An 18,846-nucleotide genomic window follows, 5' to 3' on the forward strand; every position below is an offset into this window, starting at 1 on the left:
ACCTTATCACTCCAAAGAACTCCACACTTCTCCACTACTGGAAGTAGCGCATCCTTGGGCTACTGAATAAAGACCACGGGACTTGGCGAGAAAGATTTCCCCACCACGGTCCCCACACACACACACACACACACACACACACACTCAGTGACTGCCACATCCTCTAATTGATCTTGACGAGTCTCGGGACACAGAGATATATTCCCTGTGTGGCTGGAGGGGAGACGTGCTGTATACTGCACTGTGTTCCCTTCAGGGTCGAGGGAAGATCGTTGTGTCCCCCGGCCGGACACACCCTCTCTCTCTCTCTCTAGGTAGACTTGACGTCCTCCCTCAGATGAGGTGGACGAACGGGTGACAACGGGGGTTAATAATGAACGTTGCGATGAACACGCCTTCAACACCTCCCTCCCCTTGCCAATAACCAGCAGAGCATCGCACACTATCTAATCTATGATTCAAAATTAACCCCCCAGGTAATAAAGGTTATCTATCATTCTCCTAACGTGGTTTTCCGGTCATAATGTCTGTGTCAACAGCTTCTGTCTGCTCTACACTCGTCATACCCCCTCCCCAGTAAGCCGCTCCCAGTCGTATGTGACAGTCATGACGTGCCATCATCATTCCAGGATGTCCATCTCCCATTGTCTCCTATCTGGCGTGGTTATGCTTCGTTAACCACAAGGCTGGAAACCCTATTCATATCTGTTTGTACACCGTCGCAATGGTGATTACGACGAACGTCTCTCTCTTAAGCTTGGCAGCCTCCGATAACTTGTTCTGTGCATAAATATATATATATATATATATATATATATATATATATATATATATATATATATATATATATATATATATATATATATATATATATATATATATATATATTCCTATGAGTCCACAGGGAAAATGAAACACGATAAGTTCCCAAGTGCACTTTCGTGTGATAATCATATCATCAGAGGAGATACAGGAAAGAAATGTAAGTCAGTTGATATACAACGAAGAGACGCAGCTAGGGCGCCATTTGGTAAACATATATTTATAGTCTACCCACCTACGCCAGATACCCATTTATCAATCAGATCAGCGGGTAGGATGAACACTTGAGCTGGATGTGGGCCGACTGCTGAGCGCCCAGGATTCGAACCCATGCGAGCCCGACCCCCAGGAGGGCCCGTGCTGACTCATGGCCACTAACGCTAACCAGTACACCATGGCGGCCCGTGCGCATGTGCGTGTGTGTGTGTGTGTGTGTGTGTGTGTGTGTATGTGCGCTGGTCAGACTACGTGGTATAAATAGCAAGTGTTGCGTCCCTGACCACGGTACAATCACCGGCCAGTACACCCGGAGCCTTATGTGACCTTCCTGAACCCATCTTCACTTTCACGTACGCGACACACACACACACACACACACACACACACACACACACACACACACACACACAGCGACAGCGCTGAGACACAAATAAGCACAGAGGCACTGACGGAGGTATTAATATTCATACTCTGAAGCGTCCAGCTGCAGTGGACACAAGGAGCAACTTGCTCTGAAACCCGCCCCCCTTGAGCCCGAGTGCTCAAAATTACATCAGTTTTTTTTTTTGGAAGGTGTTCGGGTCTGTATCCGGATGTATCTAACCCATCAGCGCCTCCCGTCAGTTACGGGTGTGCTACACACACACATACACATGTATATATATATATATATATATATATATATATATATATATATATATATATATATATATATATAGGGGAAGGGATGTGAGAAATTCCCGACTGCCTTGACTTGAGGAGGGACGGCTTGGCTGGCTGGCCTGGCCTGGCCTGGCCTGGCCTGGCCTGGCTTCCCCACCCTCCCTGAAATCCTAGTCCAGATTATGGAACGTCAGACTAACCCAGTCCTCCAACATTGGTGGGGGAATTTCTTCGCTATTCTCCCCCACCTCCGCCTCCTGCGGGGCCGTTCTCCTCCCGCGTCTTCGCTACAACGTCCGCTGCTTCGCCAGGCATGTCTTCAGGTTTTCTGCTGCAGGAGGCGTTAGTATGGTATTTGGGTGGGATGTGTGGGAAGGAAAGAATATATGTATATCTGTATGTCGAGGAGATAATGCGGAGTTCTTCACCCAACTCGCCATGTTTATGCGCCCCATGCCCGGAGGGCTGGTTAGGATGGAGGGAGGAGGGGAGGAGATGAGGCCACCTTAGAGGGTATGGGAGGAGGGGGGAGATGGGGAGGCTGTGTAGGGAGAGGGAGAAGGAGGGGAAGCGCTTCTTTTTTTTTGGAGGGGGAGGGGGAGGAGGGGAGGGGGTAAGCCAAGGTACGTTTACAATTAGCTGTTCACCATGTGACTGTTCTGGGGGGGGGGGGCGTGTTCCCTCCCCCCACCTCCCCGTGTGTGTGTGTGCAACACCTCCACCCTCAGTCTGACCTCCTGCAGGAGAGGCCAGTGGCATGCAAATAACCGAGAGAGAGAGAGAGAGAGAGAGAGAGAGAGAGAGAGAGAGAGAGAGAGAGAGAGAGAGAGAGAGAGAGAGAGAGAGAGAGAGAGAGAGAGAGGTACGAGGCTCTGGGGCCTGGGGAGACCAGAAGGTGGGGGGGCGGGGGAAGCATAGGGTCCAGGGTGGGGGTGCGGCAGCAGGAGAGGAGGGGGGGGTAGGGGGGTGGTGGTGGTGGTGAGGAGGAGGAGGAGGAGGAGGAGGAGGAGGAGGTTGGAGGGGAGGGTTGTGGCGGTGGGGAGGGGTGGGTTGGGGGTTGTGGGGGTGGGGGGGGGCCTTGATGGATGGAGGGACGGGGAAAAAAAAAGGTGGCCAAGCGATGTGCTGCCCTCGTTCGAACCTCATTAACTTGCGGTAAATTAAAGCACCTTTGTTCGTTAATCCATAGGTCTCTGATAGAGATCTCCCCCGTAGCGGGGTAACGGGGCCACTGGCGGGGCAAATATATGAATGTTTTCCATGTGGTAATGCCGTCCATTACCGCCCCGCCGCCCCAGCCCCCCCAGAGCCCCAGGGGTCCGCGTCAAATTCGCCTTTTTCGCCAACTTCTGCTACGGCCTCGACGGTGGTGTGTGGCGGGCGAGAGTGGGCCAAAGCAGGGCTAGATTACTGGATACAGGGGATTTAGAAGAAAAGTGGGCCACGATTCGGAGCAGCGGGGCCCTATGAATGGAAAATGTTGTGGTGGAGTTTATCAGTGACAGGTCTTGTTTAGGGAGGGGGTGAGTGTGGGGTCCACCACCCACCCCCACCTTCGCTGCCGCCATCGCCACCAGGGGGCCCCTCGCTGCCGCCGCCGCCGCCACCAGGGGGGGGCCTTCGCTAAGGCGCCCCCACCATCAGGGGGTTCCTCGTTGGCCGCCGCCACCAGGGGGGCGGGCCAATGCTGCTGTCTCCGTCGGAGGAGGGGCTCCCCCTTCCTCATAGGCCCACCATCAGGGGTGAGGCACCTCCCTTTCCCCCCTTCCTCCTCCTCCGCCGCCGCCACCGGGGAACCTCATTGCCACCCGGGGGGAGGGGGGGGGGGGGCTGCCACTACTGCCACCAGGAGGATCTGGTTACCGCCGTCACCAGGGGGGCGCCCCCTCACTACCACCGCCAGGAGGAAGAGGAGAGGAGGAGGAGGAGGAGGAGGAGGCATAGGATGCTTCAGTCACGGGACAGGTAAGGTTCCTGCCCCTTTGTTGGGGCTGGAGGTGGCCGGGCCCGGATGGTCCTGGCCACCACCTTCTCCCTCATACCACCACCACAACAGCCGGCCCTCTGGCCCCCAACGACACCTCCTCCAGCTGACAACACAGCCTGCCTCTGACACCACAACCATCCCAGCTCACACCACCAATGACAACATCCTTCCGTTCTCACAACCACCGGTGGCACTACAACCTCTCCACCTCCTCTACCATCACTGGTTTTTACAACCAACATTCATACCATCCCCGGTGGCACACACACACACACGCACTGCACCCACACTGACATCAGTGCCAAAAGACACCATCACCATCCGTCACTGCCAACGACCTCTGCCACCACTGCCGTCGCTTCCAACAACCCCACCACCAACACTGTTGTCACCACCAGTGTGACACACCACTATAAGAAAAATTACCTCCCCAACCTACTTTACGAACACCTATAACCAATTTAAGAAGCACGGGTTCAGACAGCCGGTAAACGAATTAGTGACAGAGACAAGATGCTTATCAGGCATTTTAATGATAAACTAAGCTAATCCGACCCAATAGGCTGTAAATCTCATGCCACCGACTGGTGGTGTCACCCGCCATAACAGGGCGAGCGTCTGCGTTCGACAGACAATGTCTGGCAACCACCCAAACCAAACAGATAAGAAATGATGTGATCTGGAAATTAGCCAGTGAGTTACACCAGCTGTTGAGGGGTCCAGTGCCTCCACTCCCGTCTAGCAACTCCACCAGGCGGCCGAAGCAACACATTAAGGTGAAAACATCCCCATTAACCCTCTCCCTCCCCCCCGCCCCTCCTTTCCCCCTCCCCTTCCTGAGTGGGTGTATGCGTTGCAACACAAGGTATACAAACGAAGGGAAACAAAAAACTAGTGTTGGTAGGGTGTACTCCATGACGGCATGATACAGTCCGTGTGTGTGTGTGTGTGTGTGTGTGTGTGTGTGTGTGTGTGTGTATGTATCAACACGGATGAGGTGAGGTAGAGAGGGTGAGGCGTGGAGGGGAGGGTGGAGAGAAGGCTTCTGTTCCTCACCTGACATCACACCAAGGGGGATGTCAACGCGACCCAAGTGGTGATCAAAATCACGACACTCGCCAGGGAGGGAGGAAGGGACCGACCGACTGACGCACCGCACCTTCAGCAGCAGCTGCTCCTCCTCCTCCTCCTCCTCCTCCTCCTCTTCCTCCGTCTCCACCTTGGCCATGACGTAGGAATGACCCCGGCTGGACCAGTCCAACACCCCAGCTGAGGCGAGGCCGGAAGTGTGGTAACCCGGGAGGCTCCACCCGCACTGTGGTGGTGGGGAGGTGAGGTGTGGTGTGGAGGGAGGGGAAGGGCACCGGCATGACCCCAGCAGATACTAATGCCCCGCCCGTTACTGGACAGGGGGGCGGCGTGGAGGGGGAGTGGGTGTATTAAAGGACCATGACCCCTCCCTCTTAGTCCACCCCCCATGCCCCGCAGCCTGACATATGAGATAGGCCTATACACGCCCACCTTCAACCCGTGTCGCAATAAATCTACAAGACACACACACACACACGACCATTGAAGGTCAAGTCTAAAAGATGGCCTGGTCGTTCCGTCGTGCCCAAGGGTCATTCCGTCGTACCAACGTGGTCAGAACAAGCAGGAATGTGGTTAATGACAGAATTGATCATAAGGTGGGAACGCACCGTAATGAAAATGAGAGACTCCATGACTTTTAACATGTTACAATTGTCAACATCCCCAAATTAACTTTAAGCTATGGTGGAAAATGAGACTCCGTGACGTTTAACATGTTACAATTGTTAACATCCCCAAAATTAACTTTAAGCCATGGTGGAAATATTAAAAGCACTGGATAATAAAAAAAAAAACCGACATATAACATCGTATTGTGGTATAGCAATAGTGAAGTAGATATATGAAGCGATACTAATAACAAATTAAAAGGTATTAGATCGAATGTAATGGCTTATCGTCATGAAATATATCATGACAGATGTTCTGAGAGAAATGATTATCCCTAAACACAGCCATGCTGGCCACAACACAGCCATGCTGGCCACAACACAGCAATGATGGTCACAACACAGCCATGCTGGCCACGACACAGTCATGCTGGCCACAACACAGTCACGCTGGCCACGACGCAGTCATGATGGCCACAACAGTCATGGTAGCCACAACACAGTCATGCTGGCCACAACACAGCCATGCTGGTCACAACACAGTCATGCTGGTCACAACACAGTCATGCTGGCCGGCACAACACAGTCATGCTGGCCACAACACAGTCACGCTGGCCACGACGCAGTCATGCTGGTCACAACACAGCCATGCTGGTGGCCACAACACAGTCATGCTGGCCACAACACAGTCATGCTGGCCACGACGCAGTCACGCTGGCCACAACACAGTCATGCTGTCCGCCACAACACACCCATGCTGGCCACAACACAGTCACGCTGGCCACGACGCAGTCATGCTGGTGACGACATAATCATGGTGGTGACAACAAAGCCATGCTGGAGACAACATAGTTATGTTGGCGACAGGTCAAGCTGACAGCAACACCGTTAAGTTGGGGACAACAAAGCCATGCTGATGAGAACGTGGCCACGGAGGCGACAAACTCCCCTCTGGAGTGGGAGTCCAACCTCCAGCGTGCCTTCTTCGAGGTGGCCTGGGGGTTCGCCTTCACCATCTGAGGAAAGAGAGAGACACCTTTCGTGTCCCAGATGAAGGACAGGATGCGGTGAAACAGCTGGTCCTCTCGGGGAACCACCACAGCTGGTTAACAAGAGAGAGAGAGAGAGAGAGAGAGAGAGAGAGAGAGAGAGAGAGAGAGAGAGAGAGAGAGAGAGAGAGAGAGACAGGCATTCCAAACACTCACAAGTCATGATGACGAGGAACCATCCCACACTGTGGAGAGAGGACAGAGGCTTTCCAGGACCTTACTACCATGTGTGTATACCCTGGAACATCCCCACACCCTCCCTCTGTACTCCGGAGACTCATAGTTTCCAGGCCCGGGAGAAGAGGGAGGGAATGTCTTTCGAACCTCCTTTCTTTAAGGGAAAGATGGGTGGGGGGAGGGAACAAAAACCACCCTCCACTCACACAAACAAATCCAGATATTATTTACCTGCTCGTAGTCAAGTCTGGAGGTCAGGGTGAAGACCCCAGTCTGTGGGTTGAGGGAGAAGACGTCGTTGCCCCAGTCCGAGATGACGGTGTAGGAGACCTGGCCGTTGGTGCCTTCGTCGGCGTCCCACGCCGACACCTGCCCGACCTGCAAGAGGGACAGAGAGACACGGGTTGAAGGTGAGGTCCTGAGACATGGGTTATGGAGGAATACACTGGACTGCACACAGCAGCGGATTACCACCACCGCCAACGGGTGTCCTTTTCAAGTCTCTCCGTGAAGGTGGAGGAGACCAGGAGCAGCGCTTACTGCGGAGTGAACTGGTAAACAGACTTATGACTGACGGGGCAAAGAAGACTTAAGATGGATGGACTTTGCTGGTAGACGTAAGATAGATGACTTAAGAAGACTGGAGATAGGTGGCTTTAAGAGACGTAAGATATTTGACTTAAGGAGACTTAAGGTAGTGGATTTAAGGAGAAGGCTTACGACACATGACTGAGAGACTTAAGACAGACGACGTAAGGCAGATGACTTAAGGAGAAATCAAGAGAGGGTTTAGGACAGACATTATGGCCACTCATCAAGGCGAAGGTGAGTGAGTAAAGACAGACAAGCTACACATGATGAATGACTACAGTGACGGGTTAACTCTGAGTGGGGTAACTTTGAGAGGGGTTAACTCTGAGGAGGTAACTGTGAGGAGGTAACTCTGAGAGGGGTTAAGTCTGAGTGGGGTAACTCTTGATGGGAACTCTCAGGGGGTGGGGGGGGTTAATTCTGACGGGGATGTAACTCTGGGTGGACCTAAGGATGACGAGTCATGACGGTGAGGTGTAGCTGGCGGGGCCAAGCTGCACGTATATGGCCAGTCATTATAGTGAGAACTGGTGATGGATCACGTACGTGGTGGTGGTGGTGGTGAGGTGCGGACGGCAGCTGGTGCCTCCACCAGCGTACGTGGTGCTGGTGAGTCAATGGGGCAGCCGCATGGTGAGTCTTTACGGTGAGGGATGGTGAGTTGGGAACCATACATACACACGAGCTGAGGGTCTATGGTGAGTATGATGACTGGGAACCGTGTGGTGACTGGGAACCGTATGATGACTGGGAGCCGTATGATGAATGGCAACCGTATGATGACTAGGAACCGTATGATGACTGAGAACCGTATGATGACTGGGAACCGTATGATGACAGAACACACACACACACACACACACACACACACACACACACACACACACACACACACACACAGTGTAGATGATGGTATCATCCCATCTCAATATATATATATATATATATATATATATATATATATATATATATATATATATATATATATATATGTATTCTTGGACAATCGCATATTTACCAAAAAGCGTCCTAGCTACGTCTCTTCGTTGTATATCAACTGACTGTTATATTTCTCTCTTGTGTCTGCCCTGATGATGTGATTATTCCACGAAAGCGCGCTTGGGAACTTATCGTGTTTAATTTTCCCCGTGGACTCATAGCAATATATATATATATATATATATATATATATATATATATATATATATATATATATATATATATATATATATATATAGAATAAGTACACAAATATATGAGAAGAAAGTACAACAAAAACATTAATCAATGAACTATCGCATATAGATGAATTCAATAGATGAAAGAAACGACGATAACTGACAAAACCAAGAATAAATGAATAAATGATAATGGTGCGTATAAAGTGGTGTCGAGGCTTGTCGTTCGGGCATCACCGTCAAATATGGAAAGCTTAGAACACGTTCTCCCATGACGAGTGGTTTTCCCCTGATGTTTACACATAATTCTTTTACATATATATTTTCTGATAATATGTACTTGGTATGTGGTGAGACATACCTGTGAAAATAATTACACACACACACACACACACACACACACACACACACACACACACACACACACACTCACACATTATTTACAGGTACACATGCAGACGTAAATGTGTGCGTGTGTGTGTGTGTGTGTGTGTGTAAAGAGTGAGATACAGACAAATACACAAATCATATACACATACAAATATATATAGTCGGGTATACGAGTGTAAAATCACACACACACACACACACACACACACACACACACACACACACACACACACACATTATTTACAGGTACACATGCAGACGTAAATGTGTGTATGTAAAGAGAGAGACACACACAAATACATACATCATATACACATACAAATATAGACAGTAGAGTATGAGTGTAAAAACATACACCGCACACACACACACACACACACACACACACACACACACACACACACACACACACATCTTAAGGTTTAATTCCCAGGGTAAATATGGCTATGGCCTGCCACTCGCGCTGGCAAGCAAGCAATTTGTAAACAGATCAATCAGACGTGGTGGAGAGGCGGTAAATATAATGCTAACAGTTAGTGGAGGTAGCAGCGGCGGTAAGGGCGTCCTGCCCGGCCCGGCCCGGCGCCCCCAAGCCTGCAGAAGGCGGCGGCGGTGGGGTAATCTGTCCGATCTCTCCCGGGTGACTTTTTGATTGAATTTCACCATAACGAGAGAGAGAGAGAGAGAGAGAGAGAGAGAGAGAGAGAGAGAGAGAGAGAGAGAGAGAGAGAGAGAGAGAGAGAGAGGGGGGTTGGTGGGGGTTCCGTAACTTTTTACTGTGTGGGGGTCCCGGACCTCTTGACGCGCGTCTGGGGTGGGGGTGAGGGAAGAGCTGTCAGGCACGAGATGAGAGAGAGAGAGAGAGAGAGAGAGAGAGAGAGAGAGAGAGAGAGAGAGAGAGAGAGAGAGAGAGGTGATAAGTGGGAGTGTCGTCTCTTCTACTCCTCCTCCTCGACGACTCCGCCGCCACCACCGTTGCCAACGCCAGCATCATCTTCCCGGCCAGACCTCACTTCTCTTGAGATATTCCTTAATTACGCAAGTTCACGCTCGAGGCGCTTTTGGGTCCGTCAGTCTGTCCGTCCGTCCATCCGTCCGTCCGTCCATCCATCCATCCGTCCGTCCGTCCGTCCAACCGTCCGTGCGTCCATCCATCCGTCCGTACGTCCATCCATCCGTCCGTTCGTCCGTCCGTGCGTCCATCCGTCCGTCCATCCATCCGTCTGTCCGTCCGTCCGTCCATCCATCCGTCTGTCCGTCCGTCCGTCCATCCATCCGTCCGTCCGTCCACCTCCGCGGTACACTCTGATGTCAAACCCGAACGTCTGGGGGATCGGGAGGCGATCAGGGTCGGATCCCTGGTACGTTCGGAGGGGCTGGACGGACAGGTTGGGATCACACACGCAACATTACCGCAGCGCCGACGCCGGCGCCAACACAAGGCAAAGAAATCTGTCTTTTAAGTTCCATTTTAAAAGCTTATACTAAGAGACTCACGCATTATCGACATAGCAAGTGTTCTATCGCCACTTCAAAGTTACCTTTTTACGCACAGGACACGGACGGCGTAATCGTACGCAGCGAGGTATACGCCATTACGCCCGGTGAAGGTTGGCGGAGATTGCCTCATGGCGGCCCAACGCTAAATCACAAACCCCCTACCTCACAGCCAATCCCCCCCCCCTCCCCCCACTTCCCCCGGCAGCAGAGCCTTGCATACTGAGTCATTACGCCCTGCGACGCCAACCAAAGCCGACGCATGCGTACTAGCACTAAGTCATTACCCTCCTGACGACAGCATCATACGCCCTCTCTCACCCTGACTCCCCCCCTCCCACCATCCTTCCCTTATACTCCAGGGGGTTCGCACGGGGGTTGAGTACTGGGGGCGTCTGGGGGTTGAGTACTGGAGGCGTATGAGGGTTGAGTACTGGAGGCGTATGGGGGATGAGCACTGGAGGCGTATGGGAGATGAGTACTGGAGGCGTAAGGGGGTTAAGTATGGCGTATGGGGGGTTGAGTACTGGAGGCGTATGGGGGATGAGTACTGGAGGCGTATGGGGGTTAAGTACTGGCGGCGTATGGGGGTTGAGTACAAGGGCGTTTGGGGGTTGAGCACTGGAGTCGTATGGGGGTTGAGTACTGGGGGCGTATGGGGGTTGAGTACTGGGGGCGTATGGGGGGTTGAGTACTGGGGGCGTATGGGGGTTGAGTAATGGAGGTGAAAGGAGGTCCTTCCCACTTTCTCCCAGGAGAGAGGTGCCGCCAGCGTAGTGCCTCATGTTAAGACTACGGCAGGAGGTGTGGGTGAGGTAGCTGTGCCACAACCTCACCAGGAACACACGCCCCCTCACGTGTGGCGGGCCTGGCCGCTCACACCAGCCCACACTAACCCCAGCACCTCCACCCCGTGTCTTGAACCACACCATACATTCCTTTGCTGTTGGAGCTGTCGGTGTACGGAGTGGTGGTGGTGATGCTGTTGTTGGAGGATGTGTTGGTGTTGGTGGGGATGCTCTTGTTGGAGGGCTTGGTGGTGGTGGTGGAGGTAACGCTGTTATTAGAGAGTTTGCTGGTGGAGGTGGTGGTGCCCTCAGTGGAGGGTGTGTTGGAGTTGGTGTTGTCCTTGTTGGAGGTGGTGGTGGTGGTGGTGTTGCCGGACGCCCACCGTGCCACGCTACACAGGGCCGCCGCCCACATCAGGCAGCTCGGGCAGGCCAGCGACCGCGGGGCAAGGCCCAGCCTGGACGGGGCCTCCGAGGGGCACGGCCCAGCCTGGACGGGGCCTCCGCGGGTTCTAATTGGTCATAAACTTTGTTAAGGGACGCATAAATTTTGGCCCGGGCACCGAGGCTGCCAGGTGAGGAAGGTGGCAAGCCGGCCCCGCGGCCCGGGCTCCGGCCCTGACCCTGGCCCTGGGAGGGAGGAAGGGCCAATACCGGTCCTGATCCTGGCCCTAGGAGGGAGGAAGGGCCAATATCGCCCTTGACTCTGGCTCTGGGAGGGAGGACTGGCCAATATCGGCTCTGACTCTGGCCCTGGGAGGTGAGGAAGGGGCCAGCATTGTCCCTGATGCAGGCCCTGGGAGGGAGGAAGGACCAACACCGGCCCTGATGCTGCCTCTAGGAGGGAAGAAGGACCTATACCGGCCCTGCGCAGTCCCTAGAGAGAGAGAGAGAGAGAGAGAGAGAGAGAGAGAGATAGATAGATAGAGAGAGAGAGAGAGAGAGAGAGAGAGAGAGAGAGAGAGAGAGAGAGAGAGAGAGAGAGAGAGAGAGAGAGAGAGAGAGAGAGAGAGAGAGAGAGAGAGAGAGAGGTAGGTCCCCTAACACTGGCTCTCCATGACTTCGACGCGAAAAAAAAAACCCTCCACTGAACCAATGTTCAGTGGATCTGTGTCACGTCAACAATAAACCTAGCACTGATGACCATTGCTGCACGTTCTGTTGCAATGGAGAACACCCACACCACACCAGAACCTTATAATTACTTATTACCTCTCTGGTCCTGAAATTTTTTTTTTTCTACGGGTATAGGAACTCTACTGAGGGAGGAGGACCTACCGGTGCCAGCGTCCTATACACCGAGACCTCCACACCTGCTGCGTTACAAACACTCGGGAGGCTCCTCCGCACTTACTCTCCCTCTGCAGCCCGTGCAGCCATCTGCCCTCCACGGCTCTCGCATTCCTCAATAGCAAACTCAAGAGTCCTGCCCGCCCCCCTTCAACCTCCACAGTATGGGTTACGTCCGTCTAGAATACTTCGCTGGCCTCGCTCTCGCAGATCTATAGGTCCTCTGAGGATCTCGGACGCTAATTGAAAACAGCACACAATTACTGGCCATTATAATGCAGGATAAATGACCAGGACATGTAGAGAATAAGAATCACAGGTGGTTGAAGCAAGTGTATGTCTTGACTGCAGCTGTTCCTCATCATCCCCCTGTGCAGGTGTTATGCAGCAGAACGTATTCTGAAATACGTCGTGTCACTCCAGCTCTGGGCTACGGTGGATCCTCTGGGTGAGGGTGCAGAGGCGATGCCAGCGAGAAACACGACAACACCAATCCAGGATCAAGGTCTGCCTTCCAGCATCAACGGGATGAGACAGATTATATAGTGCGCTAGATATTCCCCTGTTTGATATCATGAAGTGAATGCCTCTCGCACCGTCTTCACTGTGGAGTAACTCCACACATGGTCTTCCTGCCATGCATTCACCTAGTCTCTGGCTTTTGTATGAGTACCGACACATGCTGTAGCCCCACTGTCGCCTCGCTTCACACTCACACGTGGTAAATATGGGAACGTCTACAGTTCACCGTTTTTCATCAAATGATCTGTATTGTTCTCCTCCGTCTTACTATTCGTTCGTTTTCTTTTGTGAATCAATGTCGCTGTTGTCGACACATCAGCTGACTCTTCCTGGTCGAATGAGAAAACCATCAGGACGACCATGAATGAGGTTCAGAGTTCAGTAATGTCAGCCAAGCGCCAGGAGCAAGGAGTATACATGACTGTTAACTGATACCACTGCCAACGCTAGGGATATTGTGTCTAATTATCCCCCAGGAAAACTGTGTATCCTAGAAAAGGAAGAGGAGGGGTTTAAGGATTCGTAAGTTGAGAGGGAGGCAGGAAACTGGTTGTAAAGAAGAGGGGGTTCCTGGCGTGTTGGAATCGTGGACTGGGAGTCAGTGGATGAGCTTCCTTGATGCCTGGAGGCTGATGCTGGGAGTCCAGAGGATGAAGAGTCCGAAGGCTGGACTTTATGGAACATACGGGAACCAGGAACTGCAGCCTTCTTCGGCTGAAGTTCAGGGGGGCATGCGCCTGGCGACTGGCATCTCCGAACTGGTGGATTCGAAGGCTACACCTGTGGGATTGTTTATGAAGCGTTCGAAGGTTGCAATCCAGGAGCCGAGAGTTTGGTTGGCTGGAGGGTTAGGGAGCTGGAGAGCTGTAAGGCATAAGTCTGGAGGCGAGAGCCATGCGTCTGAGGGGCGGGAAAGTCTGTGGGTTATGAAGTTCACGGGGGAGGCTCCTGAGGTTCGAATGAAAGGTGAGGTAGGGTATAGACCGAGAGGTGTGGCGTGCGGGAGTTAGAAGGACCGGAAGCTTGGTGGGTGTGAGCTGGGAGTGTGGGGGGTGGGAGAGGACGCTGAGGAATTTGTGAGGCCGGAGGATGAGGAGGCTGAAGGACCAAGAAGTTAAAGGATCCAAGGGGTGGCAGGGTTGGTGTAAGATGTCCTGTGGCTGGTAGCTAAAGTCTGGGAACTCAGTCGCAATGGGGAGGAGGCAGAGGATCCCAGGAGCTGAAGGATTCGCAAGTTCCTGTAGGACCAGATGGCTGAAGTGTCTGCCGCTGGAGGGTTCTGGATGCTACAAGGTCCGGAGGCTGGAAGTTCCAGGGGCTGGAGAGATACGTTGTAATTGGAGGGGGCCCTAGGCTGGATGGTCTTGGGTGAAGGTTTTGTGCGCTGGAGGTACCCCGGGGGCTGGAGAGGTCTGGGAGAATGGAGGGTCCGGGAGCTGGAGATTCTAAGGGGGTCTACAGATCTTGGGGTCGGGGACTGATGGTCCGGTATCTCTTGCCAAACATTCCCCCAGCGTCGGTACTCATGGCTCGAGTCTCCACAGCTCAAAGGGGGCGCTAAGCGTTTCATGCGAGTGCGCTGGTAACGCTTCGAATACCAGAGGCCGAATCGGAAGGGAGTTCAGCGACCCAGAGAAAACGAAGGCATTCAGCGAGTTCGTACCTTACCGTAGACGTTCATAATTAGTCTGCGCTCATCGCTCACTCCCAGGCCCAGAACTTCAAAAGAACCCCGCCACCGTATCGAAACATCTCGAGACACTGAACCCAAACCTCAGGCTGTGCAGGCTGTATTGTAACAAAAAAAAAAAAACGTACAAAATACTTGCAAGCAAAACTTAAGGAGTTCTAGCTCGCTCGCTGACAAATTACGTAAATGTAATCGCAAAAATTTTCTACAAATACCGAAAATCAAACGGTGATCTGTAGGTCATTGCCGTATCCACACAGGCCACGAGAACACGGCTATAAATGGATGGAGGAGGAGGAGGAGGAGGAGGGAGGTGAGAGTGATGTGAACGGTGGGTGTCCCGTCGCGATCTCGAAGCGATGTGACCAATGCGGAGGTGTTCCGAGGGGGCCCCGTGCACACCTCCTTCAACCTGCTCCGGTTGAGCGGCTCCCACTACCACCACCACCACCACCTGCGCCTCACTCACATCTCTTGCTGGGGCGTACCTCGCCTCGGGTCCCTCCTGATCATAATATGTGTTTACTAATTGCTTGTCCACCGAGCCATTCCTATCCCCCTCTGCAAACTGATTTGTGTGGTACTATTCATCTTGTACACCGTAGCCCAGGGGGGATGATTATAGAGCTATACACTTCCTAGGACGAAGTCAATACTCGGCCTAGTGTCTCCCTTAAGCCAGCCCAGCAGGCGGGAGGCCCCAGCAACGTCGCCTCTGAAAAACGGTCCATCCAGCTTTCCTCCTCCTATCCCATGCACTCAGCAATGAACTTAAGTTCGTGCAGCACAAAAGAGGATCAGCAACGAACCTAAGTTCCTGCTGTAACCCAGGCCGGCGACCAGGGGCAGCGCCCCATGCACAGGTTGTCGTCGTAAGGCGGTGGTAGGGACGGGCGGGAGTCCTACACAACATTTGTCCACGGGGGTTAATGAATGTAGGCGGCGTGGACAGAGAGACATGCTCCTGGCCATCTGCCAGACCCGCTCATCCGAGGCCTGATTCTCTTGCCTCCGCCGTACACGTGTCTCTACGTCTCCCTCCTCCTCCTCCTCCCCACCAAGTCACCTGTCTCACATGCTGCCTCTCCACGGCGTGCACCTAGCACTGTCTCCCCACGGGGTGCACCTAGCACTGTCTGTCTCCCCACGGGGTGCACCTAGCACTGTCTCCCCACCGGATCCACCTAGCACTGTCTCTCCACTGGGTCCACCTCACGTACACTATCTCCCCCGGCGGGTCCGCCTCGCATACTGTCTCCCCACGGGGTCTGCCTCGCACAGTTTCTCCGGCAGGTCCACCTCACACACACACACACACACACACACACACACACACACATCCCGTGTGTGTGTGTTTCTCTCTCTCCCCCACCGCAAGGTCACCGCTCCGTAACATATCAATACAATAAAAACAGTCGAGGCGGGTGTATGTGGGTACGTCTCTGTGACGCGGGGACATAAATGATAAAAAGGAAATACAATGCGGACGATGTTATCTGGCGCGGCATATATTCAGGGAGGTGGGGAGCAGCTTGGGCGACCTCAAGCACCCATGGTGATGCACTGATGCGGCTCGCCCTATGTGGAGGCATCTCAACTCCTCCTCCTCCTCCTCCTCCTGCTCACCTATTCTCACCCATCATTCATTAGCCCATGCATGCGACGGTGGCCCCCACTCCCTTCCCCGGGAGAACGACCACCACCGACCGACCGACCGCCAAGGTCGAACGAGGTCAAAGGCCACGACACCATCCTTACAAGGTCGAAACTTCCGTGCTCAAAGGTCGTGCCGTCCTGCTCAAGGGACTGAGTACACGAGGGGGAAAAAATAAGATATAAGAACAAATGCACGATAATCGAGAGGACATACCACGGGAACAGGCAATTCGTAAACACGATCCGACCGATGCCCTGTAGGAACAAGGACACGAGGCAACGAACGCACCCACGAACAAGCCGAACAAGACAAGAGAAAACGAGAGAAACGGATACAAAAAAAATGAGGGTTCGCCAGACGAAGAAAAAACAAAACAAACAAACACAATCTACACACTATAAGAAGAGAGACGAATGAAGAGAAGAGTAGAAAAAACACAAAACAACAAATGAAGACAAGATTAGAACACAAAACAAAACAACAAATGAAGACAAGATTAGAACACAAAACAAAAGAGCTATATATCAGTGTCCTACGACACCGAAGCCGGAAGAAAACGATCGATCAAGTACAGACGTACAGGAACGAGTTATTAAGACAAGTGAGGCGACAGATGTGAGGGAGGGGGGCGGCCAAGAGCCAAGAAACAAGCTCAGACGATGACAAAAGTAATAGAAGTATAATGGACGTAACAGATAACGTACACTCGTCCGGCAACCAGCAAGATAAGAGTGCCATAAAAAGACCACACCACACACACACACACGCACACACACACACACAAAGACACGTCGCAAATACCAAGGATCCTTGACCACGGCAGGTGGCAGACCCCAGCAACACACCATGTCTGCACTGGCAGACAGACTCTCCCCCCCTTCCTCTTCCCCTAGCAACACACCATGTGGGTCGCACTGGCAGACAGACAGATCCCCCCTGCCTGCAACACACTATGTGGGCCATACTGCCAGACCCAAGCAACACACCATCAAGGCCACACACTGGCAGACAGACCCTCCGGCAACACACTATGTGAGCCATACTGGCAGACAGGCCCCTAGCAACACACCATGTGGGCCTTACTAGCAGACAGAAGACCCCCCCACCCCCCTTCCAGCAACACACTATGTTGTCCACGCTGGCGTAACCCAGCAACACACCGCGTGGGCCACACTGGCGGACCCTAGCAACACACATGACTTGCTGTGGGGCGAGGGGGGGTGGTCGGTGGGGATGGGGAGTGGTCGGTCGGTCGACAATTTACCAAAACCCGTCACCAGAAAACACCAAATCAGGGGAGTTTGTCAGAGACAGACAGAAAAAAAAGAAAGGAAAAAAAAAAAAACCTGTCAACCTGTAAATATATATATATGAAAAAAAAAACCACATTTACAGTACGAAAAAACCAGCGAAACCCACATTCACAGTACGAAAAAAAAAAAAAACCCACATTTACAGTACGAAAAAATACAAAACCCACATTTACAGTACGAAAAAACAAAACCCACATTTACAGTACGAAAAAACCAACAACAAAACCCACATTTACAGTACGAAAAAACAACAAAACCCACATTTACAGTACGAAAAAACCAGCGAAACCCACATTTACAGTAGGAAAAAAACAGCGAAACCCACATTTACAGTACGAAAAAACCAGCGAAACCCACATTTACAGTACGAAAATAACAACAAAACCCACATTTACAGTACGAAAAAAAACAAAAAAACCCCACATTTACAGTACGAAAAAAACAACAAAAACCACATTTACAGTACGAAAAAACAACAAAACCCACATTTACAGTACGAAAAAACAACAAAACCCACATTTACAGTTCGAAAAAAAATAAAACAAAACCCACATTTACAGTACGAAAAAAAACAACAGCAACGACCCACATTTACAGTACGCGGATGAGCGAGGCGTTTACAACGCAGAGGTACACATTAAACCTGAATTAGAATATGCTTCTCAAGTCTGTGGGGTCGGACGACGTGGAGAGAGGAGGAGGAGGAGGTCCGGTGGACGGCAACAATGATGAGGGTACCAGAATTAAGAGAGCTGAGTTACTGTGAGAGTTAGAGGCCATAAATTTGTCCGCCGTGGAAGAGAGACGAGTAAGGACTGACTTGATCACAGCCTCTAAAGTTTCTAAAAAACCAGTTTTGATGATGTCAACGGCGAACGCTTCCAAGCAAGATACAAAGACAGAAGAGTCAGAGGCTGTAAGTAAGTAAGTAAGTAAGTTAGTATGTAAGTAAGTAAGTAAGTAAGTAAGTTAGTATGTAAGTAAGTTAGTATGTATGTAAGTAAGTAAGTAAGTAAGTAAGTAAGTAAGTAAGTAAGTAAGAAAATACAAAATATGTGCAGAAGGGTCACTGGCTGACACGCTAGCACACTACGTGGGGCCACTGACTGACACACCAGCACACTACGTGGGGCCACTGGATGACACACCAGCACACTACGTGGGGCCACTGACTGACACACCAGCACACTACGTGGGGCCACTGACTGACACACCAACACACTACGTGGGGCCACTGACTGACACGCCAGCACACTACGTGGGGCCACTGACTGACACACCAGCACACTACGTGGGGCCACTGGATGACACAC

The 18,846-nt window shown here is 52.0% G+C and overlaps 1 protein-coding gene across 2 annotated transcripts in view; it reads right to left on the reverse strand.

Moving 5' to 3' along the window:
* The window catches only part of LOC139747104 (cadherin-related tumor suppressor-like), a 372,508-nt gene that overhangs the window by 99,306 nt on the left and 254,356 nt on the right, over window positions 1-18,846 (reverse strand). For both annotated transcript variants that reach the window (XM_071658925.1, XM_071658924.1), the window contains exon 4: window positions 6,849-6,995. In XM_071658925.1, the coding sequence (XP_071515026.1) occupies window positions 6,849-6,995 (147 nt within the window). The remainder of the gene's footprint in view (window positions 1-6,848; window positions 6,996-18,846) is intronic.

The sequence above is a fragment of the Panulirus ornatus genome, chromosome 67, assembly GCF_036320965.1.
Source record: "Panulirus ornatus isolate Po-2019 chromosome 67, ASM3632096v1, whole genome shotgun sequence".
Lineage (NCBI taxonomy): Eukaryota > Metazoa > Arthropoda > Malacostraca > Decapoda > Palinuridae > Panulirus > Panulirus ornatus.